Source organism: Tursiops truncatus, chromosome 3, assembly GCF_011762595.2.
Source record: "Tursiops truncatus isolate mTurTru1 chromosome 3, mTurTru1.mat.Y, whole genome shotgun sequence".
NCBI lineage: Eukaryota > Metazoa > Chordata > Mammalia > Artiodactyla > Delphinidae > Tursiops > Tursiops truncatus.
In genome coordinates, this window is record NC_047036.1 from 114,435,689 (window position 1) to 114,458,699 (window position 23,011).

At 43.9% G+C, this 23,011-nt stretch overlaps 1 protein-coding gene across 7 annotated transcripts in view; it reads right to left on the reverse strand.

The window, feature by feature from the left end:
- KLHL3 (kelch like family member 3) overlaps window positions 1-23,011 on the reverse strand; it is a 111,014-nt gene that overhangs the window by 19,857 nt on the left and 68,146 nt on the right. For all 7 annotated transcript variants that reach the window (XR_012330864.1, XM_073802562.1, XM_073802560.1 and 4 more), the window contains 2 exons: window positions 15,456-15,572; window positions 11,624-11,773 (listed from right to left, as the gene is read on the reverse strand). Coding sequence is in view for 6 of the 7 variants with exons in the window: in XM_073802562.1 (XP_073658663.1) it covers window positions 11,624-11,773; window positions 15,456-15,572 (267 nt within the window). In the remaining variant the exon portion in view is untranslated. The remainder of the gene's footprint in view (window positions 1-11,623; window positions 11,774-15,455; window positions 15,573-23,011) is intronic.

The following is a 23,011-nucleotide window of genomic DNA, read 5'->3' on the forward strand; positions in this document are numbered from 1 at the left end:
ATTTCTTAGCGTAGGATGTAGTATTTTAAAAAACAATGAAAGCCACTGTTCTGCCTGCAGCAACAGAACTTCAGCAGTTCACTGTGGTATCCCCATTGCTGTGACTTTTGTCATGTGTTATTAATAAATAAAAATTAAAGCACCAAAGTTAACAATAGTTTACATATGTCAGTAAGTCTACAAATTCATGGCTGTCGCCACAATGACTTCACTCTCACTCACTCATTCCAAATTGCCTTCTTAAGTGGAGAGAGAGGGATAAAGTCACAGGCAGACAATCAACATAAGTCACAGGATCTTCTCATTATCTGTGGCTTGTCTTATTTACCACAATGGTTCTCAAACTTCAATGTGCATCAGAATCCCCTTGAAGGCTTGCTGAGACACAAATTGCTGGGCCCTACGCCACAGAGTTTCTGACTCAGTAGGTCTGAAGCGGGACTGAAAATATGCATTTCTAACAAGTCCCAGTTGATGCTGATGCTGCATTTCCAAGAGTCATACTTTGACAATTCCTGTTTTAACCCACAAACATAGAGATTTCCTGATGATGTACCATCAACCATTTCTGCCGTTATAATTATCACAGTGATCCCTGCTTCCCTGCAAAGCATTTCTGGGGAGAAAAGTGATCATCAAACTCTGTGAGTGCAGCTAAACATTATCCACCATATAGGGAGACAGGTATAGGGCTGACAGTCATTGCTCAAGATCAATTATTTATGACCCTAGATTCAGGCTCACCTACTGCCCATGTGGGTGGTCACTGGTCATCAGAGTTAGTCTATAGCGCTTCTGTGACCGAATGTAAGTGACCAATGTTCAAAAACTCAGAATTCCGTTCTGACTTCTGGAACATGCCAAAGGAACCCAGGACACATAGTCCAGACTTAGAGCTGTTGGTGCCTCCATAAATAAATGTTCTGCATTTGACTTTCCTCTGCTCAGAAGGTCCACTGCCCTGTGTCAAGAGCAGCCCTTTTCAGAGAGATGCAGAATTCTACATTCCTTCCCATCTGTAATTCTTTGCTTAGATAGGCATCCATGAACAGTTCAAGGGGGATGTTAATGAACACAGCCTCTTGGCAAACTTCAGACAATGCCCAACTTATTCCTCCAGGGCTGAATGACCCGCATTCAAAAACATACCTAGAACTTGTACTGTCTTTCTGGTTTTGAGTTGGTAAAGTTGAAATGAAGTCAAACCATTACAAGGATTTTCTCTGAAATCTGATTTTGGGGCTAACTGGGAATAAAACTAGTTTTTAGTTTTCTTTCTGCAGTGACATCAAGTACCCAACACCCTCTCCTTGAAACACTCTTCCCCCATCTGATCCCCCCCAACAACTGCTTATCTTTCAGCTCTCAGTTTACACGTCACTTCCTCCAAGAGGACCTCTCTGACCTCCAAAGCTGAGTTACAGGTCCTTCTCTGAGAACACATATGCCCTGGGTTCTCCCACTAAAAGTGCCCCACGTTGTGCTGTAACTGTCCAGTAACCTTGTCTCCCTTCTAGACAGTGAGCCCTGCCAGCGCAGAAAAATGTACCTGCCTCAATCACCAAGATAACCCTAGGGCCCTAGGGTACCAGGTAAAAGTGATGACTCAAATATTTATTTGGAATAAAGAATAAATGAATAGTAAAGACCACATGCAAAGAGTTAAATGAAAAAATACATAGTTACAGGGCTTCCCTGGTGACACAGTGGTTAAAAATCTGCCTGCCAACGCAGGGGACTCGGGTTCAAGCCCTGGTCCAGGAAGATCCCACATGCCGTGAAGCAACTAAGCCCATGCGCCACAATCACTGAGCCTGCGCTCTAGAGCCCATGAGCCACAACTACTGAACCCACGTGCCACAACTACTGAAGCCCACGTGCCTAGAGCCCGTGCTCCGCAACAAGAGAAGCCACCGCAATGAGAAGCCTGCACACCTCAACGAAGAGTGGCCCCCACTCGCTGCAACTAGAGAAAGCCCGCACGCAGCAACAAAGACCCAACACAGCCAAAAATAAATAAATTAAATAATTTTTTTAATTTAAAAAAAATACACAGTTAAATAAAAAAAAAAAACACACACACAAGCTAGAATGTCTCCTTCTTGGGTTAAAACATGTTAGACACCAGATTACAATTCTGGGGACAGAATTTGAGGAAAACAAACAAAAAGAGAAAGAGAGCTTTTCCCATCTTTTGACTCAACCACCAGAAGGCTGTTTATTCTTTGCATAAGCTATCAAGACCTCTTCTATAAACAAAAAAGGCAAAGCTTCAGGGGACTTAACCATGTCCCAGAAACCATCTTCCGCCAGGGTAGGGAGGTACATTCATACTGGAGAAAATCCAGCACTCATCTCTGAGAATTTTCATAGTAACACAGAAGCGATATTATAGAAATGCAAAAAATTTAATGTTAAAGTAAAACCTGCATAGAAAGACCAAAAAGATACAGAACAAGGTTTTCAAAATAAACTTGCCTTTGAGCTTATAAAACCACTGGTGAGAGACGACTTTTAAAATTCCAAACTTGTACAATAATCTGGGAAGAGCAATTATGAGGTTTCATGGGGGTAGGACCATTGGTTTCTGAAAATGTAGAGGTAGCTCAAGGCAGAGGGAGGAGTAGGTATACTTTCTCCTTCTCTCGTAGACATGAGAAGTCCAATTTCCATGGCAGGTCTTATAAAAAGCCATCATACAAGGAGCACTACGGTCATCACTGTGTAATTGTACAGCATAAAAAGAATACATTTCCTATCTTGACTACTAACAGATGGTTGTTTCCATAGATACCTGATTTTAGCAACCAATTAGACAAAAACGAGTATTCCCCAAAGTCTACATGTATTACATCTCTGAAACTGTAAACCTCCAGATACTCAAGTCTCTTCTTGTCAGGGCAAGAAGAGACTTGAACCATTCTTTCTTGCAAGCCCACATTTGACATTTCCAGAAAAACTCAGGCCCAAAGACTTCAATAGGCATATTTCTTTCTTCCCCTGACACCCCTAAGTCCCACTTTACTAAAGATGTGTAATGTCTTTAATAGAAATTACTGAGTCAAATCAGCTTATTAAATGATCACTATGTTTAACATTTATCCTTCAAGGTAACTCTGAGTAAGAACTACCGGTGGTCATATGGGAATCATAAAATACTAAAGAACTAGTTCCAGGCTAACAATTATGCTAGACCAAACATAACCTCATCACACTCAAGGACAGCAATGTACTTGGGAGCCCTGCAGGGCACCCAGGGTCCTGACCCCAAGTCTCAGTCATCACTGTGTTAAAGGCTGCAGACCTCTTGGTGAGTGGAGAGTTCTGGGTGACACAACACTGGTGAGCCAGACTCGACTGTGCAGGACATGGCTACTGGACCACTCCCAAGGAAAACACTCTCATTTTAGAAAGTCAAATGGCCATTTACTTTAGGGACATTAGTGAGACCATGTAAAGACTACCTGAGTCCTTGGGAAGGAAATTTCACTCCCAGCATAACAAGATGATTTTTTAAAAAAACATTTAACACTGTTTCTTTCACTTGGATGAGTCTGAACTCCACCAGCGTGACTGTGTCAGTGCAGGCATGTTGGTCCCTCCTCACAACATGACAACTGCTCTGTGTCTGAGAGCCATCAGGTAGCAGAGACTAGCCAGGGGGAGGGCAGGAAGTGAACAGCGCAGAGCTTTCCAGCCCATTTGTGCATCAGGACCCTAACCCTAAGTCATTAGACTCTGCACTCAGGGGAGTGGAATGACCCAGGCTCTGCACACCTTGTTCATCAGGCAAGAGTAGAGTGTGTGTCCAAACTCTCTTCCATGACCGGTGAACTGGGCAGAAGGCAGGCCCAGCCAGTCGGTCCCTCGGGCCAGGGCAGGAAGCAAGAGTCTCTCTTACCCTGGTGCGTGGGGCCGCAGGGCTAACACCAAAAATTCATCCGAAGGAGCATGTCGAGGTCGAGGCAGAAGACTTGTCCCAGCAGGTTCTGAGCAACAGGTGCTCCAGGCAAGGACTGACAGCCAAGGTGCACGGACCACGAGAGGTGAAGAAGCAGCAGCGCGGGAGCAAGACCCACGGAGGAGAGCAGGAGTGGGAAACGGACTTTGGAGTCAGACACACCTGCGCTCAAATACCAGCCCCGTCACTAACTAGCTGTGTGAACCTGGGCAGGCACTTAACCTTGCCAAGCTCGCTTCCATCACCTAAAATATCAGGATAATAGGATGTTTCTCCCATGGGTGTCAGGAGGCTTAAATGATATAAAGCATTTAGCACAGCGTTCGGTAAACAGCACACACTAAATGTTAACTTCTATTATTAGATCAACACCAGCATCATTACTACCATTTAAAGCAGCTGCTAAAACAGATTCCCAACAAATGGTAGAAAAGGACGCTTATGATCTGTGAACGGGAAAGTGAGCGCCAGTAATTCCAGGGATAATGATGGGGGGTTTTCAGGACCCCAGGGTGTTTCCCAGGGTCTTTCCTGGGTCCATTTAAAGGACCGAGATGCGGGAGGAGCAGTGTCCATCCGTGGGCCTGGCCCAGGTGAGAAGTCATCCTACCCACCCTGCCAACAGCCTTGTTTCCAACACTGTCTTCTGAAGGCAGGACAGACCAACTCAGGAGGAAGCCACCCACTTCCAGCCCAAATGGCTTAATGGCTTTTTGGTGTCATTTTAAAGAGTTGAATAAAGATGTCAACTGCACTGAAATGACAGTGAAAAGTGCCAGATTCAGTACATCTCCAAAGGGTTTATTTGCATCTTCCTGGAACCTCATTTCTCTGCTGCCATCTGCAGCACAAGGTAATGCAGGAGTATCGTGAGTGGCTGGGAGTCAGCCCCTGGTTGTCCATGGCAACCCAGCCTCAGGGAAAGTGCTGGGTGGTGAACGTGTGGGAGCCCAGATGATGCTATTAGCTGTTCTGGCTTGAATATGTCAGTATGATCAATGCATATATGGCACAAGAAAAAAACACCCTTCTTAGCCTCTGCAGCTATCTCAAGGCAGAATCTTGTTTCTTTCAGGGAGGAGGTTTGGCTGGCAAACAGGTTCTCTGCTGAGAATTGCTGAGAACAATGTGCAAATCTCTCTCCACCCCTTTGTTTCTCAAAGTCAGCTCTGTCAGAAAGCCAACTTGGACTGAATTCATGAAAGCACAAGCCAGCTGGCCCTTGGAATTCCTGTGGCCACTCCTCCAAGTAGCCCCATTGTCTCTCAACGTCTCTTCTTCCTCCTTTTATTTGGCCACTTGTATATTTCTACCTTACTTTCTCAGAGGGACTTCTTAAAAGTCCTCAGAGGGTAGGAATCAGGTTTCTTTCTACCCAGTACTCAGCTAAAATGCTTTTGTGAAATGTGGAGGCAAGGTCTGAAGTCAGTCACCCTGGACTTAAATCTCAGCTTAGCTATTTACTAGCTGTGCTTCCAGATACATCGCAAATTCTTTGATATTCCTCCACTCAAGACATGGAACTTAATCACCACCCCCTCCCTTGAGTGTGGGGTAGACTTGCTGACTCGCACCCAGGAAATAAAATACAGCAGATGTGATGGGACATCACTTTGAGAGAAGGTTATTTAAAGACTACAGCTTCTGTCATGGGCGTGCTCTCTCATTCTTTTGCTGTAGAATCACTCACTCTGGGGAAGCCAGCTGCCATGTCATGAGGACACCCGAGCAGCTTATGGAGAGGCCTGTGGGGTGGGGAACTGATAACTACAAGCAACCACAAGCGTAAGCTTAGAATCAGATCCTCCCCAAACAAGCCTGGGGGTGACTGCAGTCCCAACCAGCAGCTCAACTACAACCCCACGAGAGGCCCTGGGCCAGGATGACCCAGCTAAGCCTTTCCAGGATCCCTGCCCACAGAAACTAAGATAACAAACGTTTGCTGTGTCAAGCCACCAAGGTTAGGGTAATCTGAAATGCAGCGAGTAGGTGACATAACCCGAGATCCAACTTCCCCATGTGTAAAAGGGGGATAACGACAATTTTGAAAATCTTATTAGATAATAAATGTAAATCACTCAGCTCAGCGCTTGGCAGGTGCTCAGCAATTAGACCTGCTACTATCATCTTTGTGGGGTTAGTATCATGTGATGGTCAAAAGCAAAGACTTTGAGTTGGCCAGACCTATAAAGAACTCTTACAACTCAATAAGTAGAAAATAATTTTTTAAATGGGGAAAGATTTGAACAAAGACTTCACCAAAGAAGACAAACAAATGGCAAATAAGCACATGAAAAGATGCTCAACATCATTAATCATTAGAGAAATGCACATTAAAACCACAGTGAGATACGACCACATACCTACTAGAATGGCCAAATTTTTTTTAAATAGATAATACAAGGAGTGGTGAGACAGTTGAGTAACAAGAACTCTCGTACGTTGCTGATGGGAAAGCACAATGGCACAGTCATCTTGAAAGACAGTTTAGCAATCTCTTAAAAAGTTAAACTTACAGTTACCATTCGGCCCAACAATCCTACTCCCAAGAGAATTTAAAGTATTTACCCAAGAGAAATTAAAATACTTGTCCACACAAAAATCTGTGAGTGAATGTTCAAAGCAGCTTTATTTGTAATAGCCAAAAACTGAACACCCAAATGTCCATCAGCCAGTAAATGGATAAACAAATTACAGTCCATCCATACAATGGAATATTCCTTAGCAATATAAAGGAATTAACTCTTAATACATGCAACAACATGGATGAATCTCAAAAACATGATGCAAAGAGAAATAAGGCAAGATCAAAAGGCTACATATGGCATAATTACAATACATTTATGACATTCTAGAAAAGAGAAGACTGTAAGGACAGAAATCAGATCAGTAGCTGTCAGGAGCTGGGGGTAGGAGAAGTCGCTTGACTACAAAGCAGCACAAGGGAAATTTTTGGAGTGATTAAAATAGTCTATATTTTGATGAGGATGGTGGATATATGACTGCGTGCATTTGTCAAAATTCATCAAACTGCATCCCTCTTTAAAAAGAGCAAATTTTACTGTGAATAAATTATTGTACCTCAATAAATAGGAATTTTAAAAAATATGGGATGTTGATAATGAGGAAAGCTACGCATGTGTGGGGGCAGAAGGTATATGGAGAATCTCTGTACCTTCCCCTCAATTTTTAAAAAAATATTTATTGGGGCTTCCCTGGTGGCGCAGTGGTTGAGAGTCCACCTGCCGACGCAGGGGACACAGGTTCGTGCCCCGGTCCGGGAAGATCCCACATGCCGCGGAGCGGCTGGGCCCGTGAGCCATGGCCGCTGAGCCTGCGCGTCCGGAGCCTGTGCTCCACAATGGGAGAGGCCACAACAGTGAGAGGCCTGTGTACCAGAAAAAAAAAAAAAAAAAATTTATTTATTTGGCTGCGCCACATCTTAGTTGCAGCCCACAGGATCTTTGTTGCTGCATGCAGGATATTCATTGTGGCACAGGAGATCTTTAGTTGCAGCATGCAGGATCTTAGTCCCTGACCAGGGATTGAACCCAGGCCCCCTGCACTGGGAGCATAGAGTCTTAACCACTGGACCACCAGGGAAGTCCCCCCCTCAATTTTGCTATGAATCTAAAACTGCTCTAAAAATATAAAGTACTAACTTAAAAAAAAAGAAGTAAATGTATTAGAAATGCATCTCAATGAGATGAATGAGATATTATATAGCTTTAATTAAAGAATATTTTGATGCGAAAGAAAAAAAAGAAAGATGAAGAGAAGGAAGGAAGGGAGGGAGGGAGGGAGGAAGGAAGGAAAAACAGGGAGAGGGAAGTGAAAAGAAAGAAAAGAGAAAAGAAAAGGAAGAGAAAGAAAAGAATCTTTTTTTATCTGCCACCAAAACGTGAAAACCTGTCCCTGAAGGCAGTTTGGTACAAGACTTCGGAGTGGAACAGACCTTGTTCAAACCCCAGCTCTGCACTTACTAGCTGCATTACTGGGCAAGTTACTTTACCTCTCTGATTAAACTCTGTAAAGTAGGGATATGACTAGCACTGACCTATTATTATCATGATTTAATGAGATAAGGCACAGTCCATAATCCTCAAAGTGACAGCTCCCCTCAGCACACCCCACTCCTCAAACCCACAGTGGAGATCTTGTTAATTCAAGTGCCCACACAATGGTGACAGGAGTAGAGGCTGAGAAGCAGCATGGACAATATAACCTTAAATCATTTAAGGATTAAAGCTGGGGGAACAATGAGGCAAAGAGCAGCAACGCCTTTTTTTAAATTCCTTCAACAGATTCAAAGGAAGTCATGGTGCCAGTCGCCTGCAGAAGGCCATGTGCTCAGAAACCTAAACATTTTCATTTGGAAAATAAATGGTTCCTAAGGAGTAGAGGCGACAGGGGGACAACTTTGGCCTCCTGAAACAGGGGGTGGACTCTTCTCAATTATAGAATCAATATCTGGGAAGGGACACAAGGTATGTTGCAGAGGCGGGGAGCGGGGGGTGGGGGGAGGGTTGTCTCAAGCATGCTTAGTCCAGGCTCAGATACAAACTTGGCTTTGATTTTCAAAACTGTCTTTTCATGGGTGTGTGCTGTAAAAGCCAGACATGGAGCCTAGAAAAGGAGAGGCCACTGGGTAGGGTCACCACACAAAGAAAATGGGCCAGCTCTGCACCATTTCCTTAGCTCCAGAATACACTCCCCAGGAAAAGACGTCATTAACCTGATATTAGATAGGATGAGAACCTCAGTTTTCAAAGAGAAAAGTCACAGACAAGCAATAAGGCCAGCTGGAAACCCGGGATATAAAAAAACCGCCTGCACACAAAACAACAGCGCACCTTAGAATCAATATTCTCCAGACACAAAGCTGGTAGAAATTTAGATCATAATGAGGGTGATATTCAAGTCCATGGGAGAGAGAGATTATTTAATAAGATAACTTTGAGGCAACAGCCTCATGATCTACAATACAAATAAACCTGAATTCCTACCCTCACTCTTTACACCAAAACAAATTCTAAGTGCATCAAAGATTCCAACATAAAACAGAAATCATAAAAGTATTTGAAGAAAACACAGAGTATTTTTTTTAAATCTCAGAGCAGGGAAAACATTTCTAAGCAAAACCTAAGCTATAAAGCAGAAGATAGATTAATTTGACTACTTATTATTTTTCGGGATTCAAAATGTTACAAACAAGTTTAGAGACAAACTAAGAAAAAAATATGTAAAACACATACAAGGGCCTAAACTCTTTAAAAAGAGCATGTAAAAACCATTAATTAAAAAAATACAGTCTAACAGAAAAATGGGCAAAGGACATGAACAGGGAATTTCCACACCTCCCAAATATACAAATGCCAATAATCCTTTGAAACCAAGATTAATCTTACTCACAATTAAAGAAATGCAAACCAAAACAAGATGCCATCTTTTAAAGGATATTTGACACATATATGTTTAGATATTTTAAAAAATGGAAATTATTGCATGGCCCATCGATAGATGACAGTTACATAAATAATAGCACATAAATATAATTAAATGCCATGCACCTATTACAATTTAAATGCTGTTTTTACCCATAGTGATAACACTGAATGCAGTCTGTAGCATCTGGTTGAGTAAGAGAAAAAGATTTCAATCTGTGTAGCAAGAGTCCATTTATCTAAAAGTGTACAGTTTGACCTATTTGTGAATAAGTGCACAGAGATACGTCTGGAAGAAAATTCATCAAAATGATAGCAGTGACTGTCCCTGGGTGGAAGGATTTCAGGTGATTTTTACTTTATTTTGAAATCCTTTTAATAATCTACAATGAGCATACATTTCTATAATCAAAGAAAGCTAAGTTATTTTCATTTTGAAAAAGATGAAGAAGTTTTGATGCAATGTTCCAACAAAACAAAACGCATCAACATGCAATAAGGCAAATGGTCCCAAGGCTGAGACCCATGCCCTGTGGCTGCCCCTCCTAGCTGGCACTGTGCAACAGGAGGCAGACAGGTAGGTAAAAATCAGGTTTACAAAGGTGGAGCAGGTACAGGATGGTAAGGGTTCAAGAACAGGTTTGGAGCGGGAGAAAGACTCAATTCAAAACCTGATTCCAGGCGGCTTCCCTGGTAGCACAGCGGGTAAGAATCCGTCTGCCAATGTAGGGGACAGGGGTTCGAGCCCTGGTCTGGTAAGATCCCACATGCCGCGGAGCAACTAAGCCCATGCACCACAACTACTGAGCCCGCGTGCCACAACTACTGAAGCACGTGCACCTAGAGCCCGTGCTCTGCAACCAGAGAAGCCACCGCAATGAGAAGCTCACACACCACAACAGAGTAGCCCCCGCTCACCGCAACTAGAGAAAGCCCACGCGCAGCAATGAAGACACAACACAGCCAAAAATAAATAAATAAATTTATTAAAACAAAACCAAAAAGAAACCTGGTTCCACCACATTAGCTGTGTTTACTTTGGGCAAGTCAGTTAATCTCTCTGATCCTCAGTTTCCTCCTTCCTGAACTAGGATAACTGCCTCTACTTTCTATACGATATCTTCAGCTCACTGCTTGGCACACAGTAAGTACTCAATAAATGTCAGCTGCTTATATTATTATCTGGGACATTTGTAACCTTTGTTCACATTGCAACCACTATGTTCTCCATGATCTGGGGTCACAAGAGCAGAGCGGAGAGAAGCAAACCTCGGAAAATCCAAATATCTGGTCTTGGACAACATGCTTCTCTAGCCCCGTGAAACCCTTCCTGGAAGCAGCAGGTGAGGAGTAAGGCAGCCAACCGCAAAGAGGAAGAGAAGGACAAGGCAAGGAATCCCTGGGTGCTGCCTAATTGTAGTGGATGAGCCAACACGACTCATTCCTCTCCTCTACCCTTCCTCCTGGGTTGGCTGGGACCTCCCCCTAGACTTCATGTTAGGATCCTGGAAAGACGACTCGAATGCCAAGGTAGAAAGGCCTTGAGAGACCATCTAGTGCAGCATCCTTCATTCTACATGTGAGGAACCTGAGGACCACGGAGGGGAGGGGACTTGCAGGGAACCAGAGAGCCAGTACCCAGCACAGACCTTCCATCATGGTGTCCCCTCCTATGCTCATCCTTCCCTCCCCCTGCCTGCCCCCTCACACGCTCTCATTTCCCCCATCTTTCCCCCACTTCCTTACCTGTAGGACTCCTTAAGGGCCCCTTTCTCCTCTGGCAGCCCTAATTGTCCTTTATGGCTCTGTGATGAGGGGAGAAACCAGACTAGGACTGTTCTGACTCAAAGAATGGCCTAGAAAGAGGACTGCTGTGGCCACCACTACATCAAGACCCACCCAGCTACTCCTCTGCTTCCAAAAGAAACAGAGCCCAAACCATGGTGTAAAACAGGAAGGGAAGAAGAAAGAGACCTGAGTTATTCACAATCCTTCCTGGTGACAGTGAAGGTTACCTTGAAACCCTTAGGAAAGGAAGACCCCGGAAGAGAGAGGTACCAGCAGATTCACGAGGAACCAGCAGACTCCATCTCCTAGGTGGTAAATACAACCAAGAGGCAGGGCAGCCATGGGTGAGGAGAGACTTGGAGACAGGAGTACAAGGCCATTTTCCCAGATCACAGTTCCAACTCTTGGCAGTGACTGGGCTGGGGCTTACCTTGGGCAGGCTAACTGGAGTCCTGGGCTTCGTCCTTGGGTTTTTAATCAAGAGCCTCTGATCCAGAGGGAGAAGATGATATTTCATGGCCTCGATGAGGAAGTCCTTACAGGTGTTGTTATTCTTTATCAAAGCTTCTTCTTCAACTGTCTAGAGGTAATAACCCATAGGTGATCCTGGTGCAGAACTCGGCCCCATTTCCCAAGCCATCTCCCTGGGCTGAGTCATTCCTGTACTCTCACACTCATTCGTTCCCATACCACACCATCTCAGACCCTAAGATAAAGGTCCACAGAGTTACAGCTTAGTGCCCACCTCCTGCATCTCAAGAGAACAATGGAGTAGGTGATTAAGCTCTGGCATCAAGCAGGCAGGGATACAAATCCCAGCTCTACCACTTAACTCCTCAGTTTCCTCATCTGTAAGATGTAAGATGGGCATATTAAAGTCCCCCAGAAACTCATAAGTTGTGTTTGTTTGTTCGTTTATAGGCTTAACGAGATTATGCAAAACAAAGACAACTGATTGTCCTTAAAGCTTCTTTCCACATGCCTTCTGGTTAGAATGTATTATAATGTTTAAGGCAAATGGCCAGATATTTGAGAGAAGGAGAGGGAGGGAAAGAGGAAAACGGTGGGATGCATCGGCTAACCTTTGGAGGCACTGGGTATAGTAAGGTGATATTCAAGAAGAAGAATTCATATTCATTATCTTACAGTGCAAGCCTCAGGGAGAAGTGTCCAGTGAGGCACTCTCCAACAAAGCAGTGGTATCAGAGCAGAAAGAATGTCCTGCACAAAAGTCCCACCAACTGACCTCCACTTGGACTGCATCTAAGCTGGGGCTGTGGCTTCTTCATGCCTTATTCTAGAGCCAAGGACTCAAGCAGGTGCTCAGCAAGTGTGGGCCTAAATATTTCACAAGCAAAGCTAAGGATGAACCATGCTGGTACTCTGACTCTCAAATCTCCACCCTTGGGCACAGGTCAGATTGCTACGTGGCATATCTGTAAGGGGTAGTGTGGTCTTCAGAGGCTACTTCATGTCTTCTTTGCTGGAGTGTTTGGGAGCTGTTGGCAAGGTCAATTCCATTCAGCAGCTAACAGTGATTGAATGTCTCCTGGTTGGGCAGCTCAGTGCTGGACCCCGGGGAGAAAATGATGCACAAGACAAGGGTTCTGACCCAGAAGCCCTCAGGTCCAGTCAGAGAATGAGAAGGGCCTCCCCACCTCAATTATCTCAGTCCTCGAGCTGTCATGCACAGGCCTGGCTGAGCCGCTCCTGGGTCCCCCACCTGTAACTAGGAATGGGAATGCGGCCAGGGCCATCACCTGCTGGGTAGCGTTGGAGATGGCAGGAAAAGAAGGATCAGTGAGGGTGCCTCTGTTATCTCTGGACACCTCCTTCCCCACAGACTATCCCCAGGGACACTCCGTTTTCTTGGAAGGTTTTTTTCCCTCCTACTGAGGGATTGAGGCAGGTAGGGACAAATCATAAACGTTTGGGGTCAGTTAAAAATGAAAAAGGGTGGGAGAGGATCTCTTTAAAAGCTTGGGAAGAAGGAAAAATGCATGAAAAATGCTACTTCTCCCAAAGAACTCATTCGGCTTGAATGAAAAGCTCCCTGGGAGAGTTAGTACTTCATGGGTACAGAGTTTCAATCCGGGATGATGAAAACGTTTTAGAAATGGGTATGGTGATGGTTGTACAGCACAGTGAATGCAATTAATGCCACTGAACTGTACACTTAAAATGGTTACCATGATGAAGTTTATATTGTACATATTTTATCACAAGGACAAATTTTTAAATAAGATATGGCATGTTATACACTTGGCACAATATTTGTAAATATTTAATAAAAGCCTAATAAAGGTTAGCTATTAAAAGAAAACAACAACAACAAAACAACTCCCCCAGAAGTCAGTGTTGGTACAGGTCTTCCCAGAGCTTTCCTTCCTCTCAGCCTCCTCCTCTACCATCAGCCATCCCCAGTGGTTAGACTAGTTTGACGTTTCAAGGTCAACTGAATGGTTTTTTGGGGGGAGGGGTTTGTTGTTGTTTTTTAACATCTTTATTGGAGAAAATGAGTGTTAATGAAACATCTCCTTCCAGAGGTGTTCTGAAAAAAAAAAAAAAGTCCCACACAACAGTTCTCATGCACATTGTCTCTGAGCTCCTCCTTCTCCAGATCTAAACCTGACCTTGCCCTAATAACCCAGGAACTATTTCCTAAAGTCTTCATTAAATTTCCATTGTGGGTACCAGACGGTGGTTGTGCGCAGGGGTATCTAAAGCCCCTTTAGCTTTCTCCGGAACCCAAGTCCACAAGCCGTCCTTCCTCCTTGTGAAAGTGAGACTGTGCTGGAGGCCAGGTGTCCGCCTTCACCAGTGGTCAGGCCCCACTCAGGATAGTGGGAGGTTTGGCTCTGACACGGGGAGCTCAGGTGGGTTCGGTGCCTCTGCTGAGGGGGCCTCTCCTACACGAAGGATGTGCGGCCACCAGGTGGCAGTGGTACCATCCAAAGTGTAAAACGCAGGGCATGTATGAAGGCTTGAGAATATACGCCCCGGCCCCTGAGAAGAGGGCTGAGGTTCAGAGATTCAGAGACCATTCCACTGACTCCTGAGGGCTGTGATCAACAGCACCACAAGATGAAGACTTTATAAGTGCTGGTAAGGATACTCTCTCCCGCTACTACCAACGGTCGTGAAGGCCATAGAGATATCACTGAACACAGGGTTGTAGGCTTTACATGGTTTATCTCATTCTATCCCCAAACGACCCTATAAGGGCAGGGGCTATTTTCACCAGATGAGAAGACAGAGGCTTAGCAAGGCTGAGGATTCGCCCAGTGTCTTACGGTCAAGAAGTGACGGAGCTCAGCTGCTGGGCTGCTGAACCTACTCTTATCCCGGCTTCACATCTGCCATTCCTCCCAGGGACTTCTTGAGGACGGCTGAGGGCTGGCCTACTGCCTTGGCACTTGTTCTTTGTCTATTTAAGTTTTATCCTCTGCCTGCCTGGAAAACATCTAATGCCACTGACACTACAAAGTTAAGTCATGTAAAATATACAAACAGAAGAGAAAGTATTAAAGGTGGCGCCTGCTTAGGGAAGGTGGGTGGTCTAGAGCCAGACAGACTTGGATTTGAATCCTAACCCTGCCACTTACTAGCTGGTGACTCCAGATAAATCCCAACCTCCGTAAGCCTCAAAGCCCACATTTGTAAAAAGGGGATTTTAACCTCTGCTCACAGGGTTGTTACAAGGATTAAATGAGAAAATATGTGGCACCATGTTTTAGAGGAAGCAGACGCAGTATGTATTCCAGGCACTTGCGAAGAGCTGGTTTTTACAGTCCTGAATTGGGCCCCAAGTTGCCTAACACGAAGGCAAGAAGGGAACATAGAAACATGATGGAAATGACCCTTCTTGCTTCAGTTCTGTACAACAAAAACAGCTAATAACTTCTGTTGAACATGTGTCATCCCCAGCTCCATGCTAACACCTGAACCGCATCCTTACAGCTCCTTTGGTCCTCACAACAACACTGCTGGGCTCTAGTATAATTTCCCTTCTAGAGAAAAAGAAACTGAGGCTTAAAGCTAAGATGTAGAAGAGGAGGAACTAAACCTTAGTGTCTCATTCTCAAACCTATGCTCTTAAACCTTACACTACCATGCCTCACACTGAACCCAGGGGGTTGGTGCCCTCACTCCACAGAAAGGACCCAGGAAACTCAGCACTCCATACAACCGGGGTTGCCCACTGCTACTCCTAGGAGGCCTGGGCGAGCAGGGAAGCGCTTGGTTCTTCACATAGCACTCACCTGGACAAGGTAATCCCTCGGTAAGAGAGGGAGACGGACGTGTTCCATCAGCTTTGCCATGTGCTCTAAACGGGTTTCTTTCTCGTAATTGATCCATGAAATCACAGCTTCAAATACCTGTAAGGAAAATCAACATAGGTAACTTTTGCAAAGAGGCATTAACTTTAAACAGCTTTCAAACAACTTCCTCAACCTGAAGAAAGAAAGAAAAGTTACAAGTCATCCACAAAGGTGTTTAGGCTAATGTAAACACCTTTAAATTTAATACTTAAAACAAAAACACAAAGTCTCTACTATCTGACGTCAGAGAGTACTCTCTCTCTCACGCACACACACACAGGTACGCTAAGAAAAACCTGCTACCCCAAACACAGAATTATCAAGGTTCATCGCAAAACAAAAATCAATTCCAATAGTTACCTCAGGGTAGAAATACAGAGCAGTAACTGAACCAAATTTTACAAAGACTGTCCAAGAGGACCAGAAGCCCTGGGGGCAATATCATCATCCCCATCACACACCCCCATCTCTTCATCTATCTCCCATGTTCATTTAATGCAGAATAAAAACAATAAAGATATCCTCTGCAAAAGCTGGCTGTAATGGTGAATGTGACACTGAATGACAGAAAATGGCAAAAATTTCTCCTTGGGTCAAACCTCTCCTTTGAGGAGAGATTTCATTTCTATACAAATCAAAATGGGGCTTCGAAGCAAAAAGGGGAATCTATGGTTTGGATGTTTGCCTTACTCAAGGTTAAGTTCAAATTCAAACTCTGCACCACCATATACACAGAGACACATAAACTTCAGTGTTGGTAAGACAGCGAGGAAACCACGACTGTTAATGGAAACTTAACTAACGCGGCTTAAGAAGGGAAGGAAGAATTTGGCAATATCAATCAAAAATTCAAATGTGCATATCTTTGACCTAGAAATATCACTTCTAGAGCGCTAGTCAACAAAAACATTCACAAAAGTGGTGCAAGAATATGTGTTCCAAGATGTTTGCTGCAGCGTTTTTGTAACAGGATAAAAAAGGAAACAATCCAAAATCCACTAGTGGAGAAATTATTAAACTAGTATCGATACCATGGGATATTTTCAGCTCTTAAAAAACAATAATAACAATAACAAGTGGTAATAAGACAAAACACTTTCTTGCGCCAGAAAGCAAGAAAGTGCTCAAAGATTAAGGGGGACACGACGAACAGACACAGAGCGAGCTAGATGGCGCTTTTTCATTGCCAACGTCTGGGACAATTTAAACATCAAAAAGAAGAATGAAGAAATCAGTTCTGCGCTGACTGGGAAGGGGCCAAAGGAAACTTCTTCTGGTAATGGATATGTTCTTTACCTTGATAGGGCAGGAGCTATGTAAGCATAGGCATTTGTCAAAATGAATCTAATTTTACACTTAATATCTATACATTTCACTGTGTGTAAATCGTACCTCAATTTAAAATACTTTTAGTTAAAAGAAAAGGATAGTAATGAATCATAACCCAAAGAACAAAAAGAGAGTCCATGAGTCCGTAAGGACACTTTAAAAAGTGTGGGAAGGGCTGCTCTTCCCAGAAAAATGTCTTCTAATAAGGTAAAAGGGATGACAGAATAAGAAAAACATTGTTTTGCAACCACCAATGTAATAACTGATTCAGCAAAGACCGTCCATAGATGCTGAAATCATTGGGTGAAAAGTTGTTGGGAAAAAAGATATTCACGGTTCTCAAAGTGTCACCTGACAGATTACTTATTCATTACATGGGGAGAGTGGGGGTGCTTCAAACGGGTATATCTGACAGATACCACCTTTAACAAGTGGTCAAAGTCAGCACCACTAATAAATAGGACAAATTTATATTATTGTGTTAGCCAAAAAGTGCCTTCGGTTTTTAAGTAAAAATAAAAGACACATTTTTCATTTTCACCAATAACTTTATTGAACAACATATTCACCGTTTTGTTCCACTACCTTCTGACATTTTTCAGGCAACTTCATAATTGCATCTTCCCAAAACTTTGTATCTTTTTGAGCAAAGAACTGTCCCAGGTGCCTTTCACAGTCTTCCAGGAAATTGAATTTTTTTCCATTAAGAGAATTTTGTAAAGACCGAAATAAATGGAAATCCAAAGGCGCACTGTCTGGTGAATATGTCTGATGAATCAGAACTTGCCAGCCAAGCTGTAACAGTTTCTGCCTTGTCATCAAAGAAACATGTGGTCTTGCATTATCCTGATGGAAGATTATGCATTTTCTGTTGACTGATTCTGGAGGCTTTTCGTTGAATGCTGCTTTCAGTTGGTCTAATTGGGAGCAGTACTTGTGAGAATTAATTGTTTGGTTTTCCAGAAGGAGCTCATAATAGAGGACTCCCTTCCAATCCCACCATATACACAACATCACCTTCTTTGGATGAAGACCGGCCTTTGGTGTGGTTGGTGGTGGTTCATTTCGCTTGCCCCACGATCATTTCCATTCCACGTTATTGTACAGTATCCACTTTTTATTGCCAATCACAATTTGCTTTAAAAACAGAACGTTTTCATTACATTGGAGTGGAGAATCACATGCAGAAATGTGGTCAAGAAGGTTTTTTCCACTTAATTTATGTGGAACCCAAACATCAAAGCGATGAACACAACCAAGCTCACGCAAATGATTTTCAACACTTGATTTGGGTATTTGAATAAGTCAGCTCTCTCCCACGTAATACAACGTTGATTGTTCTCAATTAATGTCTCAATTTGATCGCTATCAACTTCAACTGGTCTACCCAACCGTGGAGCATCATCCAGTGAGAAATCTCCAGCACAAAACTTCACAAACCACTTTTGACATGTTCCATCAGTCATAGCACCTTCTCCATACGCTGCACAAACCTTTTTTTTGCGTTTCAGTTGGTTTTTACCTTCCTTGAAATAAGAAAGCATAATATGCTGAAAATGTTGCTTTTCTCCTTCCATCTTCAATATTAAAATGGCTACACAAAAATTCACCAATTTTGATGTCTTCTTTTTTTTAATGCATGCAAATATGACAGCTGTCACAATACAATCTAACGAAATTGTTTCAAATGAAGTTAAAGACAGCTAAGTGGGACTTCCCTGGTGGTCCAGTGGTAAAGAATCCGCCTTCCAATGCAGGGAATGTGGGTTCGATCCCTGGTCAGGGAACTAAGATTCCACATGCTGCAGGGCAACTAAGCCTGCATGTCACAACTACTGAGTTTGTGCGCCTCAACTGGAGAGCCTGCGTGTCGCAAACTACAGAGCCCACATGCTCTGGAGCCCGAACGCTACAACTACAGAGCCCACGCACCTTGGAGCCCATGTGCCACAACTAAAGAGAGAGAAAAAAACCCACATGCCACAACCAGAGAGAAGCCCACGTGCCGCAGCAAAGAGCCCACATGCTGCAATGAAAGATCCCGCATGCCTCAACAAACATGCCATGTGCCACAACCAAGACCCGATGCAGCCAAAAATAAATTTTAAAAATAAATAAATAATAAATCTTAAGAAAAACAAAAAACTAAGTGCTACTAGAGCCATCTTATGGAAAAAACCGAACGAACCTTTTGGCCAACCCAATACATTCCTGAATGTGACTTAATGAGAGGGAAACAGCATCCCCTAGGTAGTATTCTTTCTAAAATGTTTAACCTGAATCTTATAGTGAGGAAACAATCAGACAACTCCATGTGTGGGACACTCTACAACACAGGTGTCCTGGATTCTTCGAAACTGCTAGCATTATGAAAACCACTTAAAAAAAAAAGGCAGGGAGATAGTTCTAGATTAAGGGGATTTAGAGACATGAGAACTAAACGGGAGGCATGATCCTTGTTTGAATCATGGATTAAAAAGAAACAACCATGAAAGACTTTTTCTGAGACTGTTAGGAAATTTGAATGCTGACTAGATATTTCTTTGGTATGATAATGGTTTATGGCTAGAAAAGGGAATTTCCTTGTTCTTAGGAGGTGCAAGCTAAAATACTTAGGGGTAAAGTGTCATGATGTCTGCAATTTACTGTCAAATGGTTCAGCAAAATAAAAGATTAAATAGAGAGAGAGAGAAAGAGAAAGCAAGTGAAGCACAACGTTAACAAATGGTGAATCTAGGTAAAGAGTATATGAATGTTCATTCTTTCCAACTTTAGTACAGGTTTGGAATTTTTCAAAATAAAAAGTGGAAGGGAGAAGAAAAGGACACAACCAAACTGGTTGAAATGATTTTCAGTGCTTGATTTGGATATTTTGAGCTATGTCAGCTATCTCCCGCGTGTTATAACGTTGATTGTTCTCAATTAATTTCTCGATTTGATCTCAATCCTACAACAAAATTTACAATTTCAAAATTCAAAGTTGAAAGCTATATCTCCCGGGGTGGGTAAAAAACCTCCAATTTTTCTTACCCTAACTATATTTTTGTGTGTATTGATATGTTAATAATGCTTTGGCCCTATTTCCTAAACATATACTTAAGTCAGGCTAAGCATACTCAGATTGAACAAGATATCAGGAAGGAATCCGTCAGAAAGGGAAGGGAAGGGAAGAGAGATGAGCGGAATGGAACAGAAGGGAAGGAGCAGTATGTATGTATAGTTTGCTACCATTTCTATATAAAATAACCTATATGTGTACAAACATAGACACACACACACACACCATGGAAATTCTCCTTGTCTAGTTCATTTTTTTTTAATTGTTAACTGTCACAGAGCTATGTGTCTCACCCTTATCACATTATTTTGTAAACAGTTGTGTGTTTCTTCAAGTAGCCCTTAAGATCCCTGAAACAGGGACCTTGTCTTACTTGCTGGCGCATAACACACACTCAAATATGTTTTAATGAATGAATGGACAAATGAGTTCAGAATAAGCATGTAAGCAGGCTGGAACAGACAGCAGGACTGGGGAAGCAGAGGCTGGTATCTTGGTGGGGAGGGCAGAGCCAGGCCACAGACCAAAGGATGCTGGAGACTCCTTGCTTTTGCTGCGTTAGGAGGTGAGCAGCCATGGTTCTGTTCTGCCCTGCACTGTGGTTACCCACACTTCCTTCCACTTCCCTTTACTGGACTGTAACTCTTAGAGGGTGAGAAGTATACCAGCTCTGTCTCTGCACTTCCTGCCACTGAACACAATGCCAGGTGACTGGTTGAGAAAGCTTTCATGAAGAATGAACTGCAAGGCCTTGAGTAGGTAGGACTTACTGATCACACCCTTCCCTGTCAACCAGCTTAGTCTTTGCTATAAAAGCTGCAAAGCAGGCTGAGTCTAATGACGTTGATATTTAACCTTATCTTTATTTTTGGCTTGACTTGTCTAACTGGTTCCACTCAGTTGCACTGTTTACCTACTCAGCTGTGAAAGCCACAGCACTCGGCAGCAACGGTGACCTTCTCAGCAGCTAGAGAAGGCCGCATATTTTTTTCATTTAGACGTCATGCTTGGAAAATAAGCAAATAAACTTCCAACTAGCCTATGTGCCTAAAATCGCTCCCAACGGCCCCTGCCATCAAAGGACTGGCCAAGGCAAAGGGGCAACAGGTAGCAGCAGCAGCAGTTCACGTCCATGCTGTGTCAGGCCCTGAGCCACACTCCCCAGAGACACTGTAACCATGGACTCTCCTGACGGCCGCTGAGTAGACACTCCTGCCCCTCATTGACTGACTCATCCAAGTCCAGAGGCAGAAAGCAGCAGGGCTGGGCCCACACAAGCCCATCTCCAGGGCTCAGGCTCTTACCCGTTATTCTCAGCAGCTACCCAGCTGGCAAACCTCAGCCAACAGGCCACATGCACCTGTTTTTGTAAATAAAATTTCCCTGGAACACAGCCACACTCACTCATGACAAATCATCTATGGCTGCTTTCACACTTCAACAGCAGAGCTGAACTGAGACTCTGTGGCCCACAAAAGCCTAAAATATTTACTGTCTGGCCCTTTAAAGGAAAACTGTGTCAACCCCTGGTCTGTAAAATCTAAGCAGAGACCCTGTGGCCTCAATCATGAGACAGGGTGATCTCTACTCAGATGAAAATACTTTTCATGGGCCCCACGATGAAATAATTAGCTGCCTACACGGCACGCTTAGGGTTTCACTTTTAGACAAAGAAATAGCATCATTTCCTCACCGCTTCATGTTCCAGAACCAATTTCTTGAGTGCTACGAGGTTGCTATGTGGAAAGGAGATGGAGGAAATTGGATTTCATCGTCCTCGGGTCACACCTCCAACATAAGCACAAGCTTTGGCCAGAAAATACCAGATGAACCTGATCCTTCTACCCCACCCCCTAAGTCACTGAGACAGCCAAGCCAGATGTTCCCGCACACTGAGTAAAGGGGGGAGCCCTTCACTGGCAAGGGGAAAGGTCCAACAGCTCACGGGATCCCAACCAGGGATTCAACCCGGGCCACGGCAGTGAAAGCCCAGAGTCCTAACCACTAGGCCACCAGGGAACTCCCAACAAGCTCTTGAACAGTAATGAGTAAGGGTCTCCCCATCGGGGTGGGGGTTCATTAATAAAGACCAGGGGCCTGGGTGGCAGACACAGCTTCAAATCACAGAGCTGTCTATTGTCAATAAGCCTTAGTCTCCTCCTCTCCAAATGGCCTTGAGAGCCGTTGTATGCATTAGAAATGATATGCAAAACAGTATGCTGGGTAAAAGAAGTCAGGCACAAAAGCATGCACACACCAGGATTCCATTTATACAGAGTTCAAAAACTGGCAAAACTGATCTACTGAGAAGTCAGAATAGTAGCTTGGCGTCTCGGGATGGGGGGCAGTGACTGGGAGGAAGGCCGGGAGCTCTGTTCCTTGATCTGGATGCTGGCTTTGTGGGTGTTGCACTTTGTACAAAGCTGAACCGTGCACTTTGCATTTGCTCATGTCTCTGAGCTTACTCCAAGCTCACTTACTCCGAGCTTTTTTTCAACGATGTGTGAAATAGTCACAGTGAGCAGCCAAGATAGATTGTTGGTCCTAGCATGGTGGTACTCCCGTCATAGGCACTTACTGAACTGTGCTCTCCAAAGGAGAGCAGTAAGAAGGGTAACACTGACTCAGGGGCCCAGGCCACATCATTGTCTGCAGGCTGAGGATTTGGCAACTCGAATGCTGACCTCAGAGTGTGGCAGGGCTGCCAACAGCTCGGCCTAAGCACGGGATGTACTTCTTTGGGCGCTGGATGATGCCTCAGCAGTAAGCACTGAAGCCCAGCCTACCGGCTGAGGAGCTCCTGCCCACGCCCCAGACCGACCACCGGTGCTGGCGGGAGAGGCTAGGCATTCAGACAGGAGAGCCTGCAACACTAATGATCCCAGGAGACAAGGTCCAATCCCTTCCAGGAGATAAAATATCAGAATTTGTCCCCTGATGAGAGTTTTAGGAGATAAAAGTACATAAAAATGTGATCATGCAGAGAGAAACTAACCTGTTCTTCTCATTATAACACATACTTGGCACTAATTTAATTTTTTGAAGAAACTCAACCAATTCCTTCCTGACCTGTATCTAACATGTGGCCATTTCCCCGTTAGTTCTTACT